The 15,574-nt window shown below is 36.3% G+C and overlaps 1 protein-coding gene across 1 annotated transcript; it reads left to right on the top strand.

Annotated features, from left to right (window-relative positions):
- Window positions 1–2,585: 2,585 nt before the first annotated feature.
- On the top strand, window positions 2,586–15,552 carry LOTGIDRAFT_238827 (hypothetical protein; the record flags this gene model as incomplete). The annotated part of the gene is made up of 27 exons (XM_009051894.1): window positions 2,586–2,642; window positions 3,030–3,122; window positions 3,512–3,728; window positions 3,839–4,003; window positions 4,281–4,424; window positions 4,777–4,908; window positions 5,125–5,316; window positions 5,854–5,963; window positions 6,080–6,550; window positions 6,716–6,962; window positions 7,054–7,177; window positions 7,491–7,544; window positions 7,823–7,872; window positions 8,046–8,107; window positions 9,013–9,087; window positions 9,479–9,680; window positions 9,886–10,050; window positions 10,749–10,880; window positions 11,332–11,505; window positions 11,862–12,043; window positions 12,273–12,455; window positions 12,845–13,010; window positions 13,234–13,346; window positions 13,612–13,925; window positions 14,226–14,510; window positions 14,761–14,813; window positions 15,500–15,552. 27 exons carry the CDS (start codon window positions 2,586–2,588, stop codon window positions 15,550–15,552), a joined length of 4,215 nt encoding a protein of 1,404 aa, XP_009050142.1.
- Window positions 15,553–15,574: the final 22 nt, after the last annotated feature.

Genomic DNA, 15,574 nt, shown 5'->3' with positions numbered 1-15,574 from the left:
TTTTTGATATATTTAGTCAAATATTTTATATATATGTACATATAAATAAGAGAAAACACGTCACCGCCTTGTACAGTTCTAATCTAGATCGGAACAGTCCATATTGTTTATAGGTAACGCAAGTAGCAATTAAAAATATACACATGCAGTCTACGTTGTATTTACTACTATTTACTCTACCTAAAAAATAACATGGACTTGTCGTGTTTAAGCTTTGCATCGACACGAAAATGCATAAATATCTTTGCTCGGCAAGTTACTTTTAATCTTTCGATTACTTCCCATTCTACCCTTAAGCAAAATGGACTTGTCCGGATGTGCATAATGCCCTTGACCTACTACTATACTCTCTTATAAAATGTTTTGTGTATGGTTTGGTCGTTTGAACATGTGCTTCCCTGTGACGGTTTTACGAATTTGTTGCTGTTCGCTAGCAAGCGCCGTTACGTTTGACGGATTAAGGTAGGAACGTTTTATCTGCGACATTTGCGTGACCCAAGTTCCTTAAAACGTAAATAATCTTACGTGCTCTATATTGTCGTTTGTTTTTCAATGAAGGAAACGGGGATCTCCCTATGTTAGTCCGAAATATTCTGACCATAGATGTAGACAAATATCGAACAGTTCAATTTAATTTGGGGTCGTAATCAAGCCAGATATAGTTTTAAACACTACGTACTAAAAGTGGATCACCCTTGTTTATGTTTTGGAATCTTCCAAGTACGTGTACAGATATTTTCCTGACTACGAAGTAAAAGAATTTTATTAGCTTTTATTTTTAATGTAGCCACTTCAGTTAGGGTCTAACGACAGCCCACTTGAACAATTTAAACCTTAATTTAATTAATTAATTAACCTTTTGACCTAATCTGATAAACTCTTTGTGACAAAATGCTAGCGTGAGAGAGGGTAGAAATTTGAATGGTTAAAGTGGATGTCAATGAGGTCAAAAGGTTAATTTAACGAACGTTTTAGAGGGCAGTCGTTAGACCCTAATTGAAGTGGCTATATTAAAAATAAAAACTAATAAAAAACGGAACGAAATTTTGGTTTAAGTTTAATTAGACTGTACGAAGTAAGTTCTGAATATTTCGGACTAATAGCAAGTGCGAAAATTTTGATTGAAATCTGTTAACATTATAGTTATATAAGTAGTGGATTTGTTTTGAACTAGTCTCGAGTCAGGTAGACGTTCTGTAACCTTTGATCCAGGAGAACTATATTCCTTTTTGTGCTGGATCAAAGGTGGAATATTGTCTGGCTCGTGGTCCCTTGTGAAATCAAGACGATTGTTTTTATATCCATTTATATATGATGTACATTAAATTTTCTAATGATGTAACCTATGCATCGATATTTTAGTTTTGGTTGGGCTTCATAGGCATATAGCAGCCCCCTCAAAATAGAGTAGGAGGCTTATCATTGCACCAAGAACAGCTATAAATATTGGCCGTTGGTGGCGCTCTGAACAGTAAAACTTGTCTATTGCGACCACTTATCAATTTTCAATAACAAAACACATCCTGTGGCCACGTACAATTTCTTTTTGATTTAATGAATGTGCCTCAAGTAAAATATAAAAAGGAAAGCATTTATAAATCCACCAGACTCAAGAAAATAATACAGTACAACTTCTCAGGATTTAAATCTGACTTTAGGTTCGTCTACAATTAGTTACAATACATCAAAGTGAGATGGTCCTGTCTTACAATCAGAGGTATATCCATTTAGCTTACCTTAATGAAGATTTTTCTGGTCTTCATTTTTCATTGTGGGGAACCCTTACGTCACCTTTTGTTTTCAAAAATTACAAATAAGTGGGAATCCATCTTTACTTTTTATTCTACTATAGATCGACTATATAGTTGAAACGTGTCCGGGGACAAAAGGCGTTTAACATATACAAAGCGTGTACAAAAGAGATACCCATTTTAAAATAGAAAACAAATAAGGGTTTATCATACGGTCGATTGTATTGATGAAAAATCACTAATTGAACCTTTTAAATGAATATCAGGTTACAATTAAAGTGGTTAGATCTGTCACCAATCAAACAGTCGACAAAGAATGGTGAAAAAACAGAAATAAGTTGGTTGGATGCCTCTCTGTTCCCTGTCTCAGTCAGAGGCATACTGCCATATTTCGAATCACAGATAACAGCTATTATGTCAAGTCTACATTTCACGTCATACAACTAAGAACAGGGGCAATAATCCAATAAAGCATGCTTCGTCCTGGACTGCTTTTGGAAACATTACAGAGCCAATCCCTTTAAATGGGGTACCATGCTTGTAACTATGATGGGTTTGGTTTTGATTACAACATTCATTCAAAAAGCCTTACAGACGGATCTAATACAGCTTATGATAAAATACAAGACCGAGATCCTGCGAACAGGAGTTGGGAATCCAGTTTGGAATATAAAATAACTGTGTTACTGGTTGTGATTGCTCACGAGGGAAAGGAACCCCCGAACAGGAGTCTGAAATTTTGTAACAAACAATAACCCTGTAACTGGTTGAAACTAGGATAAAGAACCTCCGAACAGGAGACTGGAAGCTAGTATGACGTATACATGATCCACCATGAAAAGCTTCATTTTGTGCGTTTTACTGTTCGACCTTACGTTCTCCTCCACAACTGTAAGTGGTAAAATGTACTGGTTTTGTGTCCGGAATGATGAACGGTGTTGTGTCTGGAATGGTGAGCGGTGTTGTGTCTGGAATGGTGAGCGGTGTTGTGTCTGGAATGATGAACGGCGTTGTGTCTGGAATGATGAACGGTATTGTGTCTGGAATGATGAACGGTGTTGTGTCTTGTGTGGTGAACAGTGCGACGCACACCCGTCTATTCGCTTCTGTTAATATTTATTGTATGGATAATCCTTTCTTCGCACACCTAATTCTGTCTATGCGCACCTTAATTCTACGGTTTTGTAGTTTACCTTATTGGGTACTTACTTCAAAGTAATGCTAGTTTATGACGTCCGAAAAGTAACATTACTAAGCCCTTCTTTGTATTATTTTAAGGTTCCAGCAAATACACAAGCAGCCACAACTGATGCTGGATCTGTTACGTCTGAGGGTACGACATTGGCTGCGACCACTACAACTACAACTACGGTAGGAAATGTAGCCTTAATCCGGACTACTTCATTGGAAGGTTATATCTCATTTTCATTAACTTTGATGTGGTCTGTAATATGAATTTTAAAAACTGATTGCTTCCCTTTAGTAGTAATTGGTTTATTGAGAATTAAACATTCGACATATTCACGCGCATCATAATGCATGCAAAACCGGAAGTAGCCATTGTTGTCAATGTAAACAAAATGCAAAATTTGTGTATAGCTTTAAAAAATACTTCAATTTGTCCACACATATACCCCTCCCCTTTGCCCCCGTGCACCTACGGGTCTGTACCCCCACCTGAACTGCTCCTCTGAACAATCAAAACTGGCTGAAAAATGGCAGCAAAATGAGTTTTAAAAACAATTTCAACCATTTTTCAGGTGCCAACCACAGAGGGTACCAAAAGCCCAGAAATCCTGAACCAACCCTTGGATGTGAACCTGCTGGAGTCCACCAAGGTTCAGACTGAGTTACTATGTATAGACTGCACTGATCCAGATGGCCTGAATACAGAGGTTCATATTGCTGCCATTCGTCCTGATAATACAAGTTCTAGTTTCTCATCTTTTGCCATTTGGAAGGAAGATGGGGCCACAGGTAGGTCTGTTTCTTATTACCTTTGGAACTGAATTGGGATTCTGAATGCTTGTTTATTTCATTAAATTGTTCATTTTATTCGTGTTCATATCATTTCTTGTTCATTTCAGGTTATTGTGTTCATTTTATACCAGGACAGGGGATGCTGTCTTACACAGAAACACCCATATTGACCCTACAGCTAGAGTGTACAGATGGTGTTGATGAACCTACATCAGCTGATTTGACAGTTCGTCTTCAACCGAACTATCCACCCCAGTTCACTCAGAACGTTGGTAAGCTTAAACGGATTGTAAAGAGGTTTTCTAAAAATTTTATGTGCATCAGGAACACTGATAGCATCAATTTACATCATTTTAATTTTCAATCAGACGTCTGTGGTTCCTGCAATTCACCTAAAACTAAGTGTTAGATGATGTCACTAATCGTGAAGGCCTTTATGTGATAAAGAAATTTTATGATATATTTGAAATTAGCTGTCCTGATGAGGATCATGTATCTGAAACATGTGACAGCAGCATAAGATGATCTGTTGTCAATTCTTGCTTTCAGCCACAGTCAACGTGCCAAGCAGCCAGTCTAAAGTAAAGAATGATGTGATATATTCGGTGACTGCCAGTGACGCGACACCTGGTGACAACCTGACATTCACCATGACATCATCACCTGACACTGGATATTTCACCATTGATCCAAGTAGGCTATAATTTGATCATTAGAATATTTAATTTGATCATTTGAAAATTTAATTTGATCATTTGAATATTTAATTTGATCATTTGAGTATTTAATTTGATCATTTGAATATTTAATTTGATCATTTGAATATTTAATTTGATCATTTGAATATTTAATTTGATCATTTGAAAATTTAATTTTAAGCATTTGAATATTTAATTTGATCATTAGAAGATTTGATTTGATCATTTGATTTGATCATTAGAAAATTTGATTTATTCATTTGAAATTAAGTTAGTTAAAAAGTTGTATTTGCTTACAGTTATACTACAATTAAATATGTGGTTGAAATTTCTACTTTTGATTGCAGTTAGTGGTGAAATCAAAGCCAATCAAGACCTATCAACATTATGTGATGTTCAATCAACAGAGCTAGAAGTCATGGTGACTGATGGATTCAATGAACCTCAGGGGCCAATGAAAATGACTCTCAATTTAGACGGTAATACACGAAGACTTTATTTTGCAGCTGAGATTTTGGGGAGTCCACCATTCAATTGATTAGCAATCTGTGTCCACCACAGGGTTAGAATCATAGGTACCCTTTCTAGATTGCTTGTAAATTTAGCCTCATTGCACACTGCAGGTGTCTATTTTGTATTAGGTCAGTAAGGTACAGGACAGTCACAAGTAAGCTCCAATTTCATTCTATTTTTAGACATCAACCAGCCGCCCAGTCTGACCAATATGAACAGGGAGATCCTGGTTGGAGAACATGCTCTGGCTGATAAAAAGGACACCCTGTATACCATTGAGCATGATGATGAGTTCATCTTAAACAACCAGCTTCAGTATACCCTTGTCACCACACCATCAGAATATTCAGCTTACTTCGCCATGAAAAATGATGGTGAGTTTGGTTAAATTTACCATTATATTTACCATGAAAAATGGTGGTAAATAACCATGAAAAAATGTCGTAAATAACCATGAAAAAATGTCGTAAATAACCATGAAAAAATGTCGTAAATAACCATGAAAAATGGTGGTAAATAACCATGAAAAATGGTGGTAAATAACCATGATAAATCGTGGTAAATAACCATGAAAAATGGTGGTAAATAATCATAACAAACGGTGGTAAATTATCATCAAAGATAGTGGTAAATAACCAAGATAAATCGTGGTAAATAACCATAATAAATCGTGGTAAATAACCATGATAAATGGTGATAAATAACCATGATAAATGGTGGTAAATGACCATGATAAATGGTGGTAAATAACCATGAAAAATTGTGGTAATTTTGTTAAATTACCACATAAAAAGATGATCATGTTGGTATATTATCCTGTCTAGCAAGCTATCTTTTTTCAGATTTGATGCTTTTACATGATTTGAATTATGAAATCCAGCAGAATTTTAACATCACTGTCTACCCTACAGACGGCTACTGCCCTGGGCAGCCATCTTGGATCAAAATCAAAGTAACCGATGAGAATGACCCAGTAACTTTGAACCTCGGTGAGCCTTTGGGAAATGTTGATGAAGGATTGGTAAGTATCTCTTTTTTGATTTTATTGTAGATGAACCAGTTGCCAGATTTTCATTTTGAAAAGTGTTAAAGGGAAGAAAGCCATTATTTATATTTAAAATTTTTTCTTTGTTTCAGATAACATTTGATCCCACCCCTCAAATCAAAGACGAAGACCGTCTGGACAATCCAGTCTATTCCTTGGTAGGCAAGAACACCCAGTTCACCATCGATCCCTCCACTGGAGTGATCTCCTCTATAGGGGAATATGACAGAGATAGTACAACGAATAAAGCTGTCGTGAACTTGATGATCAGAGCTACAGACAAGGGAGGCAACTATAGTGAAGCTGCCGTTACCTTGAACGTTGATGAAATAAATGACAATGCTCCAGAGGTGACCTCCAAGAGCTACACGGCAGACGCCATGACCTGCAGTCCTCCGGCTGACTTGGGGATAACTCTACCGAGCCCAACTGATGATGACAGACGAGGAAGCATCAATGAAGACGTCGAGTATATACCCCAGAGTTCTGGCCCTTTGATGGTAACCAAGGCTGGCCAAGTATTTTTGACCTCCACCCCAAATGCTGGTTTCTATAGTGTTAATGTAAGTATTGAATTTCCCTCATTGTAAACTGCTCAGAAATCTTTAGTCAATCCTCTTCGATATAAGAACATCCTGTGTTTCCAAGATTCAGCTAGAGTCAGCTTTCACCTCTTCTTACCACCAACTCACCTGGAGCTCCAATTGGTTTTTTTGGACTCTTTCCAGGTGTTTGCCAAAGATCAAGGGATCAATCCAGGTCCATTGATCAGTGCTACATCAGTGACAGTGAACCTGCTAGTGACTCCCTGTACCACCACGCCAGTTCCTACTACCAAGAAAGTGGTAGTACAACAAGCAGCTGCCAGCAGTAACAGTAACAGTAATAGCCAAAATAGCATCCAGAATGTTGCCACTTCTGCTCCAGTGTCAGCTGATACCAGCTTTGATTGGACAAATCTATGGATTGCTTTAGGTTTGTTCCTTTTTTTTCTGCTCCAGTTTGGGCTGATGAAGATGGGATTCCAGGATTCCGGTTGTTGAAGTATTTTAATTTTGTTTTCTAGGATCTATCTTAGGAGCTTTGCTGTTGGGTCTGCTGGCCTATCTTCTCTATAAATGTTGCTGCTCCAATGGTTGCAGTAGTGGATCCAGATGTCGTTGCTGTCGAAGATGCTGCGATACAGAAAGGTACGTTTGAATTGAAATCTTCCCATTGTAATAGCAAGAATGGAGAAAGGAGAAATACAACTCCTTGCAGTGAGCAATGAGATTTTTTTTACATTCTGTGCTAATTAAGGAAATTCACTGATCAGGAGAGAGATAAGTTGACATTGGGAATATTCTACTATACACAATCTCTCAACTCATATCTTATTGTCTATAGCTCATCTTATGCCACTGAGAGGTGTTTCAGATACACAACCCTCATCAGGACATCTTGTCGTTTGGAAACTGTGGTTAATGTTCATTGATGTAATTTTTTAATTTATGCGAATTTTAGAGTGTCCACACCAATGTCTCAGAAAAATAAAGTGGCACCAAGCACGCCAATGAAGTAAGTCCATCTTTAATGCTTCTTCTTGACGATTTTCCTAAGGATTTACACAAATGCCTTTTTTACCAAAAAGAAAAAGAAGAAGGGGGAGAGGGACAAGAAATATATCTGGAGGGGCAATGGAGCATGGTGTATTCTTCCAGTAATGAAATTGGTTGGTTGTCAGATATTCAGGGGGAATCCATTTTTTCGGTTGGGAATTTCCCTCCCGTGCCCCTGTAGCCACTTTACCTGCAGTCCTAGCTCTTATTATTAATATTATTTATATTTTTCTGTAGAGAAGCATATACAGAAGATGAAGGAGAGCTTTATGACTTTTGGAAAGAACGTAAGTCCAACATGGTTTTGAACGCAGCTAACTGCCATTTTTCTCAAATTTTTTGACAATTTATGGTTTTTCTTTTCTTTATTATTTATTTATTTATTTAATTTTTAAAATTTGTTTTTATTTATGTTTGTTTTTGTTTTGTTTTGTTTATTTGTTGTTGTTTATTTTTTTAGATTATTTAGAAGAAGATATTATTATAGAACCAAATCGGTTAGCTCTACCTTCGCCTGTCATAGTAACTGCCAGATAACATCAACATACTTTTTTAACCTTTACAATGAAGAGTTCCACTTGCAAAATATTATGTACTCAATAACTTAAAACTAAAACTTTCATGGGATATTTTCTGGTTTTTTTTTGTTTTCCCTTATTTTTTATGTTTATCGGAGTCACTGATAGCATCAATTTACACCTTTTCAATTTTCAATCAGATGTCTGTGGTTCCTGCAATTCCACTAAAACTAAGTGTTCTATGACGTCACTCATCACAAATAGGCTTTATCATCAAGGCTGCAATTAGTGACGTCATCAAACACTTAGTTTTAGTAGACGTCTGATTGATAATTGGAATGGTGTAAATTGATGCTATCAATGACTCCGATACACATAAAAAATTTACAAAACCTTTTTACAATCCCTTTAAGTGACTGTATAGAATGAGATTTGCAGATCTAGCCCCTTTAAAGCCTTGTGGATATATAAAATGTATTGAGTTGAATACAAAAGTTGTTTTATTGTGTTTATATTGTATGGATATGTATAATAATAGGCCCTTGAACACTTACGCTGGTTTGGATTACGTTTACTCAAAATATAACCAAGTATTTTGGCTTTGTGACCCAGATTTTCAATCCTTAAACGAAAATGTTTGAAAAATTTGAGAATTTTCAAAATGTGAAGTAAGGAATAAGTCTCCTGTTAGGTAAGTTGATTGTCTTTTTCTCGATTACTGCATTTTTTCTGTTCTGTTATTGGGTTCTGTGTATTTTTACAGGACTTTTTTATTATTTGTGTTAAAGATATTCGTTCTGTAATGCAATTGAGATCAAGCTTGTTTTTATGGTTATGATTGAGGACTGGCTATAGCACAGTTGCTTAGAGTGTTGAAATCTTGACATGACAACATTTTTTATTTAACAGAAAATGATAAATAAGAAGAAACATGTCTGGTATATTTGGTTTATTTTGTATTTAGGCATAGTACCTTTAAAATGTGTAAGTATTTTGAAAAGTCCTTGAATTTCATTTATAAAGTCCTTGAATTTCATTTAAAAAGTCCTTGAATTTCATTTATAAAGTCCTCAAATTTCATTAAAAAAAAGGCCCTGAATTAAATCCTAAAAGGCCTTGAATTTCATTTAAAAAGAAAGTCCTTGAATTTCACGTTTAAAAAGTCCTTGAATTTCATTTTTTACAAAGTCCTTGAATTTCATTTAAGAAAGTCCTTGAATTTCACGTTTAAAAAAAAGTCCTTGAATTTCACGTTTAAAAAGTCCTTGAATTTCATTTAAAAAGTCCTTGGATTTCATTTGAATAGTCCTTGAATTTAATCTGAATAGTCCTTGAATTTAATCCTAAAACGTCCTTGAAAATCATTTAATTTTAGGTACCAAACATAGACAACCAACCTCTAGTCTTCACATTATTTGAGGGGACGATACGAGAAACAGAAATAGCTTGTATCACTTGTACCCCCACCACTCCCGGCACTCCCTACGATCTCAAGATACTGTCAGTAACACCCTCAACACCCTGTGGTCAGAGATGTTTTGGTTTGTGGAACAAAGCCAATGCCCTTGCTCCCCCAAGTAAGTTTATGTTAAAGGGATTGTTCTTTCTAGCTTTTAATTTATTATTATTTCAATTTTTTTTATTTATTTATTTATTTATTTATTTATTTATTTATTTATTTATTTATTTATTTATTTATTTATTTATTTATTTATTTATTTATTTATTTATTTAATTTATTTTTATTTATTTTTATTTATTTATTTATTTATTTATTTTCAGATTATTGTTTATATTATGTTCACTCTCAATCGTCATCTTTGAGTTATTTGACCGCATCAACTTACAGAATCAATACACAATGTCGTGATGACACAACAACGTCAACTGCCATCATTGAAATCAGACTGAATCCAAACACTCCGCCTTATTTTACCTCTATTTTTGGTGAGTTCAGGGCATTTGTATTTGTCAAGAGTTTCAATTTGTATTTGCCAACAGTTACCATTTGTATCCTCACGAGTTACCATTTGTATTTGTAAGAGTAACATTTGTATTTGTAAGAGTAACATTTGTATTTGCTCACCTACTCCAAAAGCAATTTTTATTTTGTATTTGTAGAATCAGGAACGATAACCAACACGAAGAACTTTGTTTCGGGCGACAGTATTTTCCTAGCGAACGCTAGAGACATAGACATCATCAGTCCAGCCTCAGACCAAGATGTTCTTACTTACTCTATGAGTGCCACTCCAGATGAGGGAATTCTCACTATTGGAGAAGGTAAACACCTGATGCCACTTTTCACTGCAGGACCTATATCGAATAGTCTATACTGATAACAAAATTTGGGTGGTCTGTTTCCATACTTGATGTGCTTGTACCCATTTAGGGGTACCAACAAAAAATACCCTTCAAAAACACCTGATACCACTTTTGTGACTGAGCTTGTCAACGCAGTGCCTCTATAAATAGCCTTGTCCAGATTTACGCCACTGTCAAAGATTATTAGGGTGCTACTACCCATTTGGGGGTACCAACAAAAAATACCCTTCAAAACACCTGATACCACCCTTATGAATGAGCTTGATAATGAAGCACCCTTATTGACAACCAAATATGGACTTTTTTTTCCTTCTTTTCAGGAGATGGTCAAATCCGTGTAACTAAGGACATGAAGAGCGTATGCTCCGTGTCCTCAACAGAGTTACAAGTTACCGTGCGTGATAACGCTAACACTATAGGTGGGCCAAAACGTATCGAATTGAATTTTGCAGGTACTTTTGTGTCTTTGAGTCTTTTCTTTTTTTTGTGGTTCCAGCAAATTTGTGGTTATTTGGAAGAAACTTACTTTTTTGTCAGTCGGGCATTAGTGTGCACCAATACATGTCTGTTCTCGATTGAATATACCTCATTGCATACTGCCCAAGCACTAATTCAATATTTTTGGGGGAATTTTTATTCTTTTAGTTTTCATGCATTCATTCATTCATTCATTCATTCATTCATTCATTCATTCATTCATTCATTCATTCATTCATTCATTCATTCCTTTATTCATTCATTCATTCATTCACTTATTCATTCTTTTATTTTTCATTCATTCTTTTATTTTTCATTCATTCCTTTATTCATTCATTCATTCATTCATTTATTCATTCATTCATTCTTAAATTCACTCATTCATTCATTCTATTATTTTCTCACTCCTTCATTCTTTTCTTCCAGATGTAGCTGTGGCGCCAAGCGTCAGTAACATAGATACTGTGATTACTATAGTAGAGTTGCAGGCGGTGCCAGTAATTATCAGAACTTTGGCGCCCAGTGTTACCCCAGTAACCTACAACTTACTGGCTGTACCAACAACCTATACTGACCATTTTAGTGTTCAGGGGACGGATGGTAGGTTTTGGTGCATTCAGGACTTTGGTATCTCCCATGTCTTTTGGTCATAGACATAGCTTGAACTTTAGAAGCACTCACTTAATGGTTTGGGCAAAAATTTAAATTAAGTTCAAATACAGTATAATTTGGAATACAATGCGCAGGCTTATATAATGCGCACCCTTTCTTTGCTGGATAAAGTGTTGGCTTCTGTGCCTAACCTCTTGTCTTCCAATGAATTACATCTAAACTTTAAGCTCTTCATTAAAATGCAATGCTTCAGTGTCAAATTTTATAACATGACCTACCAGATGTGAGGCAGGGATGAGTTTGAATTTGAAGATTTTTCATCAAAAGATATCTTTCATTTTTAGGAAATGACCTGTTCTTAACGAAGGCACTTAATTTTGAAGATGTGGCCTTCATCAATGTAACAGTAGAGGTCCAAGATGGTTTCTGTATTGGTCGAAATTGGATTGGAATAAATGTTTTCAATCAAAATGACCCTCCCACTTTAACTGTCAATCAAAATGCTTTTGTTGTGGATGAAGGAATGGTAAGCTATATGGGAGTGGCTTATATCCTGCCTACTTATTGGAATGAGTATCTTGAATGAAATTGCTCCTCCCACTTTAGATGTCAATCATCTACAATCTGGGAGGGGCATAATTTTAACAATCAATTATTCTTTTGCATTTCTTAGTAATGGGAGGAGCCCCAATGTATAATGTCAATCATATATATAGGGGTGGAGCTAAATTTATCACCCAATCATTCTCTTTCAGATCAGCATTGATCCAGGTTTCATAGCAGTAGATGAGGACCAGGGCCAGACCATGATATTTTCCTTCACCGCACCCAATGGACAGTTCAGTATCAACCCTTTAAGTGGCGTCATCACTTCCCTGGGTATAATAGACCTGGATGTTCTTAATTTGAACACAAAATCCTATGATTTGAATGTTCAGGTAATTTTGATCATGAGACCATAACTTCCATTTTGTACACGAGTGCTTCATTGGGTAACAGAAGTGCCAAAAGCATCTTCCCAAACTTTCTGATACAAGTCAATTGGCCAACTGTTGAAACTTTCTTATGTGCCTTTTTGATTTGCTACCAAGGGCTAGGTGATAAAAATGAAAAATCTGTAGAAGTAAGATAATTCTGTTAAGTCTCGTCCAAAGTATGGCAAAATCGAGAGTAGAAGATCTCTGGAAGCAAGAACATCCAAAACATCTTTCCAAACTCATCAAAACTCATAATCAAGCAGCAGCTCCAAAAGAGTTAGGTGATCTCTTTCCAAGCATCTTCCTAAAGATACCCCATTCTGTCACTCCACTATATATGTATTTGCAAGGTATCTGATGGACAAGCCTCAGTAACCACCAACATTAAAGTGACTGTGAGAGAAGCCAATGACAACAAACCGATCATCCTGGGACCTGGTAGCTATTCCTATAACAAAATGGATTGTGATGGACTACAGAAGCTTGGTACTGTCCAGGCATTCGATTCTGATATTGGTAAGTCAGGAGCTTTGTGATGCTGATGCCAATGCTCCAAGGTACTGTCCATGTTCTGGACTTGTATTGTATTGTATATCAGGAGCCCTCTGAAACTCTTTTGCTTAGTACTCTTCAGGCTTTCGATTCTGATCTTGGTAAGTCAGGAACTTTTTGGATGCTGATGCCAATGCTTCATGGTCATTTCTTCAGACATTCATGTTTTCCAAAATCTGTTTTTTAGGCACCAATGGAGAGTTTGAGTTTATTGGTGGTACAACTGGACCCTTAACTGTCACTAGAAATGGTATGATTTTTATGGAGGCCAATCCTGCCATAGGCGGTCACTTTGTGGAGGTAATTTTGAATTATTAATCCATTAAAAACAAGACACACAAAGCTATTGTACCATGAACACAAATGACTAGTTTTGTTGGCAGAAAGACTCTCTAAAGACTGCAGCTCGAGGTTTGATTTACCCCTGAGGATCTTGCCTTGGACTGTCGGTCAATTTAGCTCTAGTGATGCTGGTCCAGAAGATCTAAAGATGATTGGCGTAGACTACCAGTCTAATGATCCCTTTTTTCTGTTGATTTCAAATCATGAGGGTCTTTTCTTCCAGGTGAGAGCAATCGATCATGGAGTAAACCCATTGACATCCTCAGCACCGGCAACAGTGACTTTGATAGTCTTAGCTTGTCCAGAGCCCTCCACAACTCCTTCACTAGTTAGTACGGATACCACGCCAGTCTTCACAGGAGAGACCACACCATATTTACCCATCCCGACCGATGAGCTGGAATTCTTCACTAACCCAGACAACATTCCATGGTTAGTCCTGGTAGGACTACTTGGGCTGGTTCTTCTGATTATGGTCATGTTCGTCATCCATCGACTGTGCTGTGCCAAGCAGCTGCCACCTTTCCCCAGACGACCGTAAGTATGGATACAAACTCATGGTACCTACAATTAATGTGTCTTGTCCAACCACAATCCTGTAAGCATCAAGATTTGGTGTTGCAGCACATAGGATTTTCTAGAGTTCATCTTCTACTGAGTAACATTCCAGACCATGTGGCAAGTAGAGTCACCAGCAGAATGAATGGGAATCAAAATGCCCAGATTCGATTTTTCATCAGAATGGTTTTTCTAGAGTCGACTACAAGCTGACTCTTGTCCTTTTTCCCAAGAATTGGTAGATGGACAGCTAGATTTTTTGAGATCTGTGTATTTCAGACCTAGTCCGCCATACTACCAAAGAGACCCAGAGAGACGGCAACATCCTAGAGAATTTGAGAGATCAGAAAACAGGAATCATCCACGAGAAAAAAGACAAACAAGAAGGAAACGGGACAAAAATATGGCCAAACGAGGCAATAGACCTCAGGGACATAATAGGTATCCACCTGGACCCAATGGGTATCCTCCTGGACCCAACAACCAGATACCAAATAGACCTCCTTACCCTGATGATGATGCCCGAACGATGAGCCCATTTAAGATTGAAACTGACCCAATGAAGTAAGTTCTTTTCAATTATGATGTGGGTATGGACCAGTACAAATACAAATACTACCTGGAGCTCTTTTCAGAATGAAATCATGACCAACAGTTTGGTTACAATTCAATGTAGCTGCAGAAGTCACGTGATCAACAACTGCACTGTGCTTTGAGCTCCATACATATTCGCTAGCCCTTAAGGTGCAGAGGAGTAGGACGTAAAACTCCATTCATTTCATTTCATTTCATATTGTTATCTTTTTATTTTCAGTGTTAATTTTAAACCAAGCACTGAGAGAAAATCGCATGAATATTTTCAAGAAAGTAAGTCATTTAATCATTTATCATTGTCTTCATCATTTATCATAGTCTTCATCATTTATTATAGGCCTATTCTTCATCATTTATCATACAGTCTTCGTCATTTATCAAAGTCTTCATCATTTATCATACAATTTACATAATTTATCATAGTCTCCATCGTTTATCAGTCATCATCATTTATCATAGTCTTCATCATTTATCATAGTCTTCATCATTTATCATAGTCTTCATCATTTATCATAGTCTTCATCATTTATCATAGTCTTCATCATTTATTATAGTCTTTATCATTTATCTCAGTTTTCATCAGAGTCTTCATTATTTATCATGGTCTTCATCATTTATCATGCAGTCTTCATCATTTATCATAGTCTTCATCATTTATCATGCAGTCTTCATCATTTATCACAGTTTTCATCATAGTCTTCATTATTTATCATGGTTTTCATCATTTATCATACAGTTTTCATCATAGTCTTAATCATTTATCAGAGTTTTTATCATTTACCATAGCCTTCATCAGTTATCATAGCATTCATCATTTAAGAGCCTTCATCATTTATCATAGTTTTCATCATCATCATTCATCATTCATCATACCCATCATCATTTATCATAATCTTCATCATTTATCATAATCTTCATTATTTATCATATGATAATGATTTTCTATTTCTCTTCAACAGAGAATGAAGATGTAGTGTCCAGGCGGCATATCAACGTTTCTCCTATCAACTGACTGGTGCCAAAATTCCTGGAAC

This window comes from Lottia gigantea (genome assembly GCF_000327385.1).
Source record: "Lottia gigantea unplaced genomic scaffold LOTGIsca_173, whole genome shotgun sequence".
Lineage (NCBI taxonomy): Eukaryota > Metazoa > Mollusca > Gastropoda > Lottiidae > Lottia > Lottia gigantea.
This window is presented reverse-complemented; position numbering and strand designations above follow the sequence as displayed.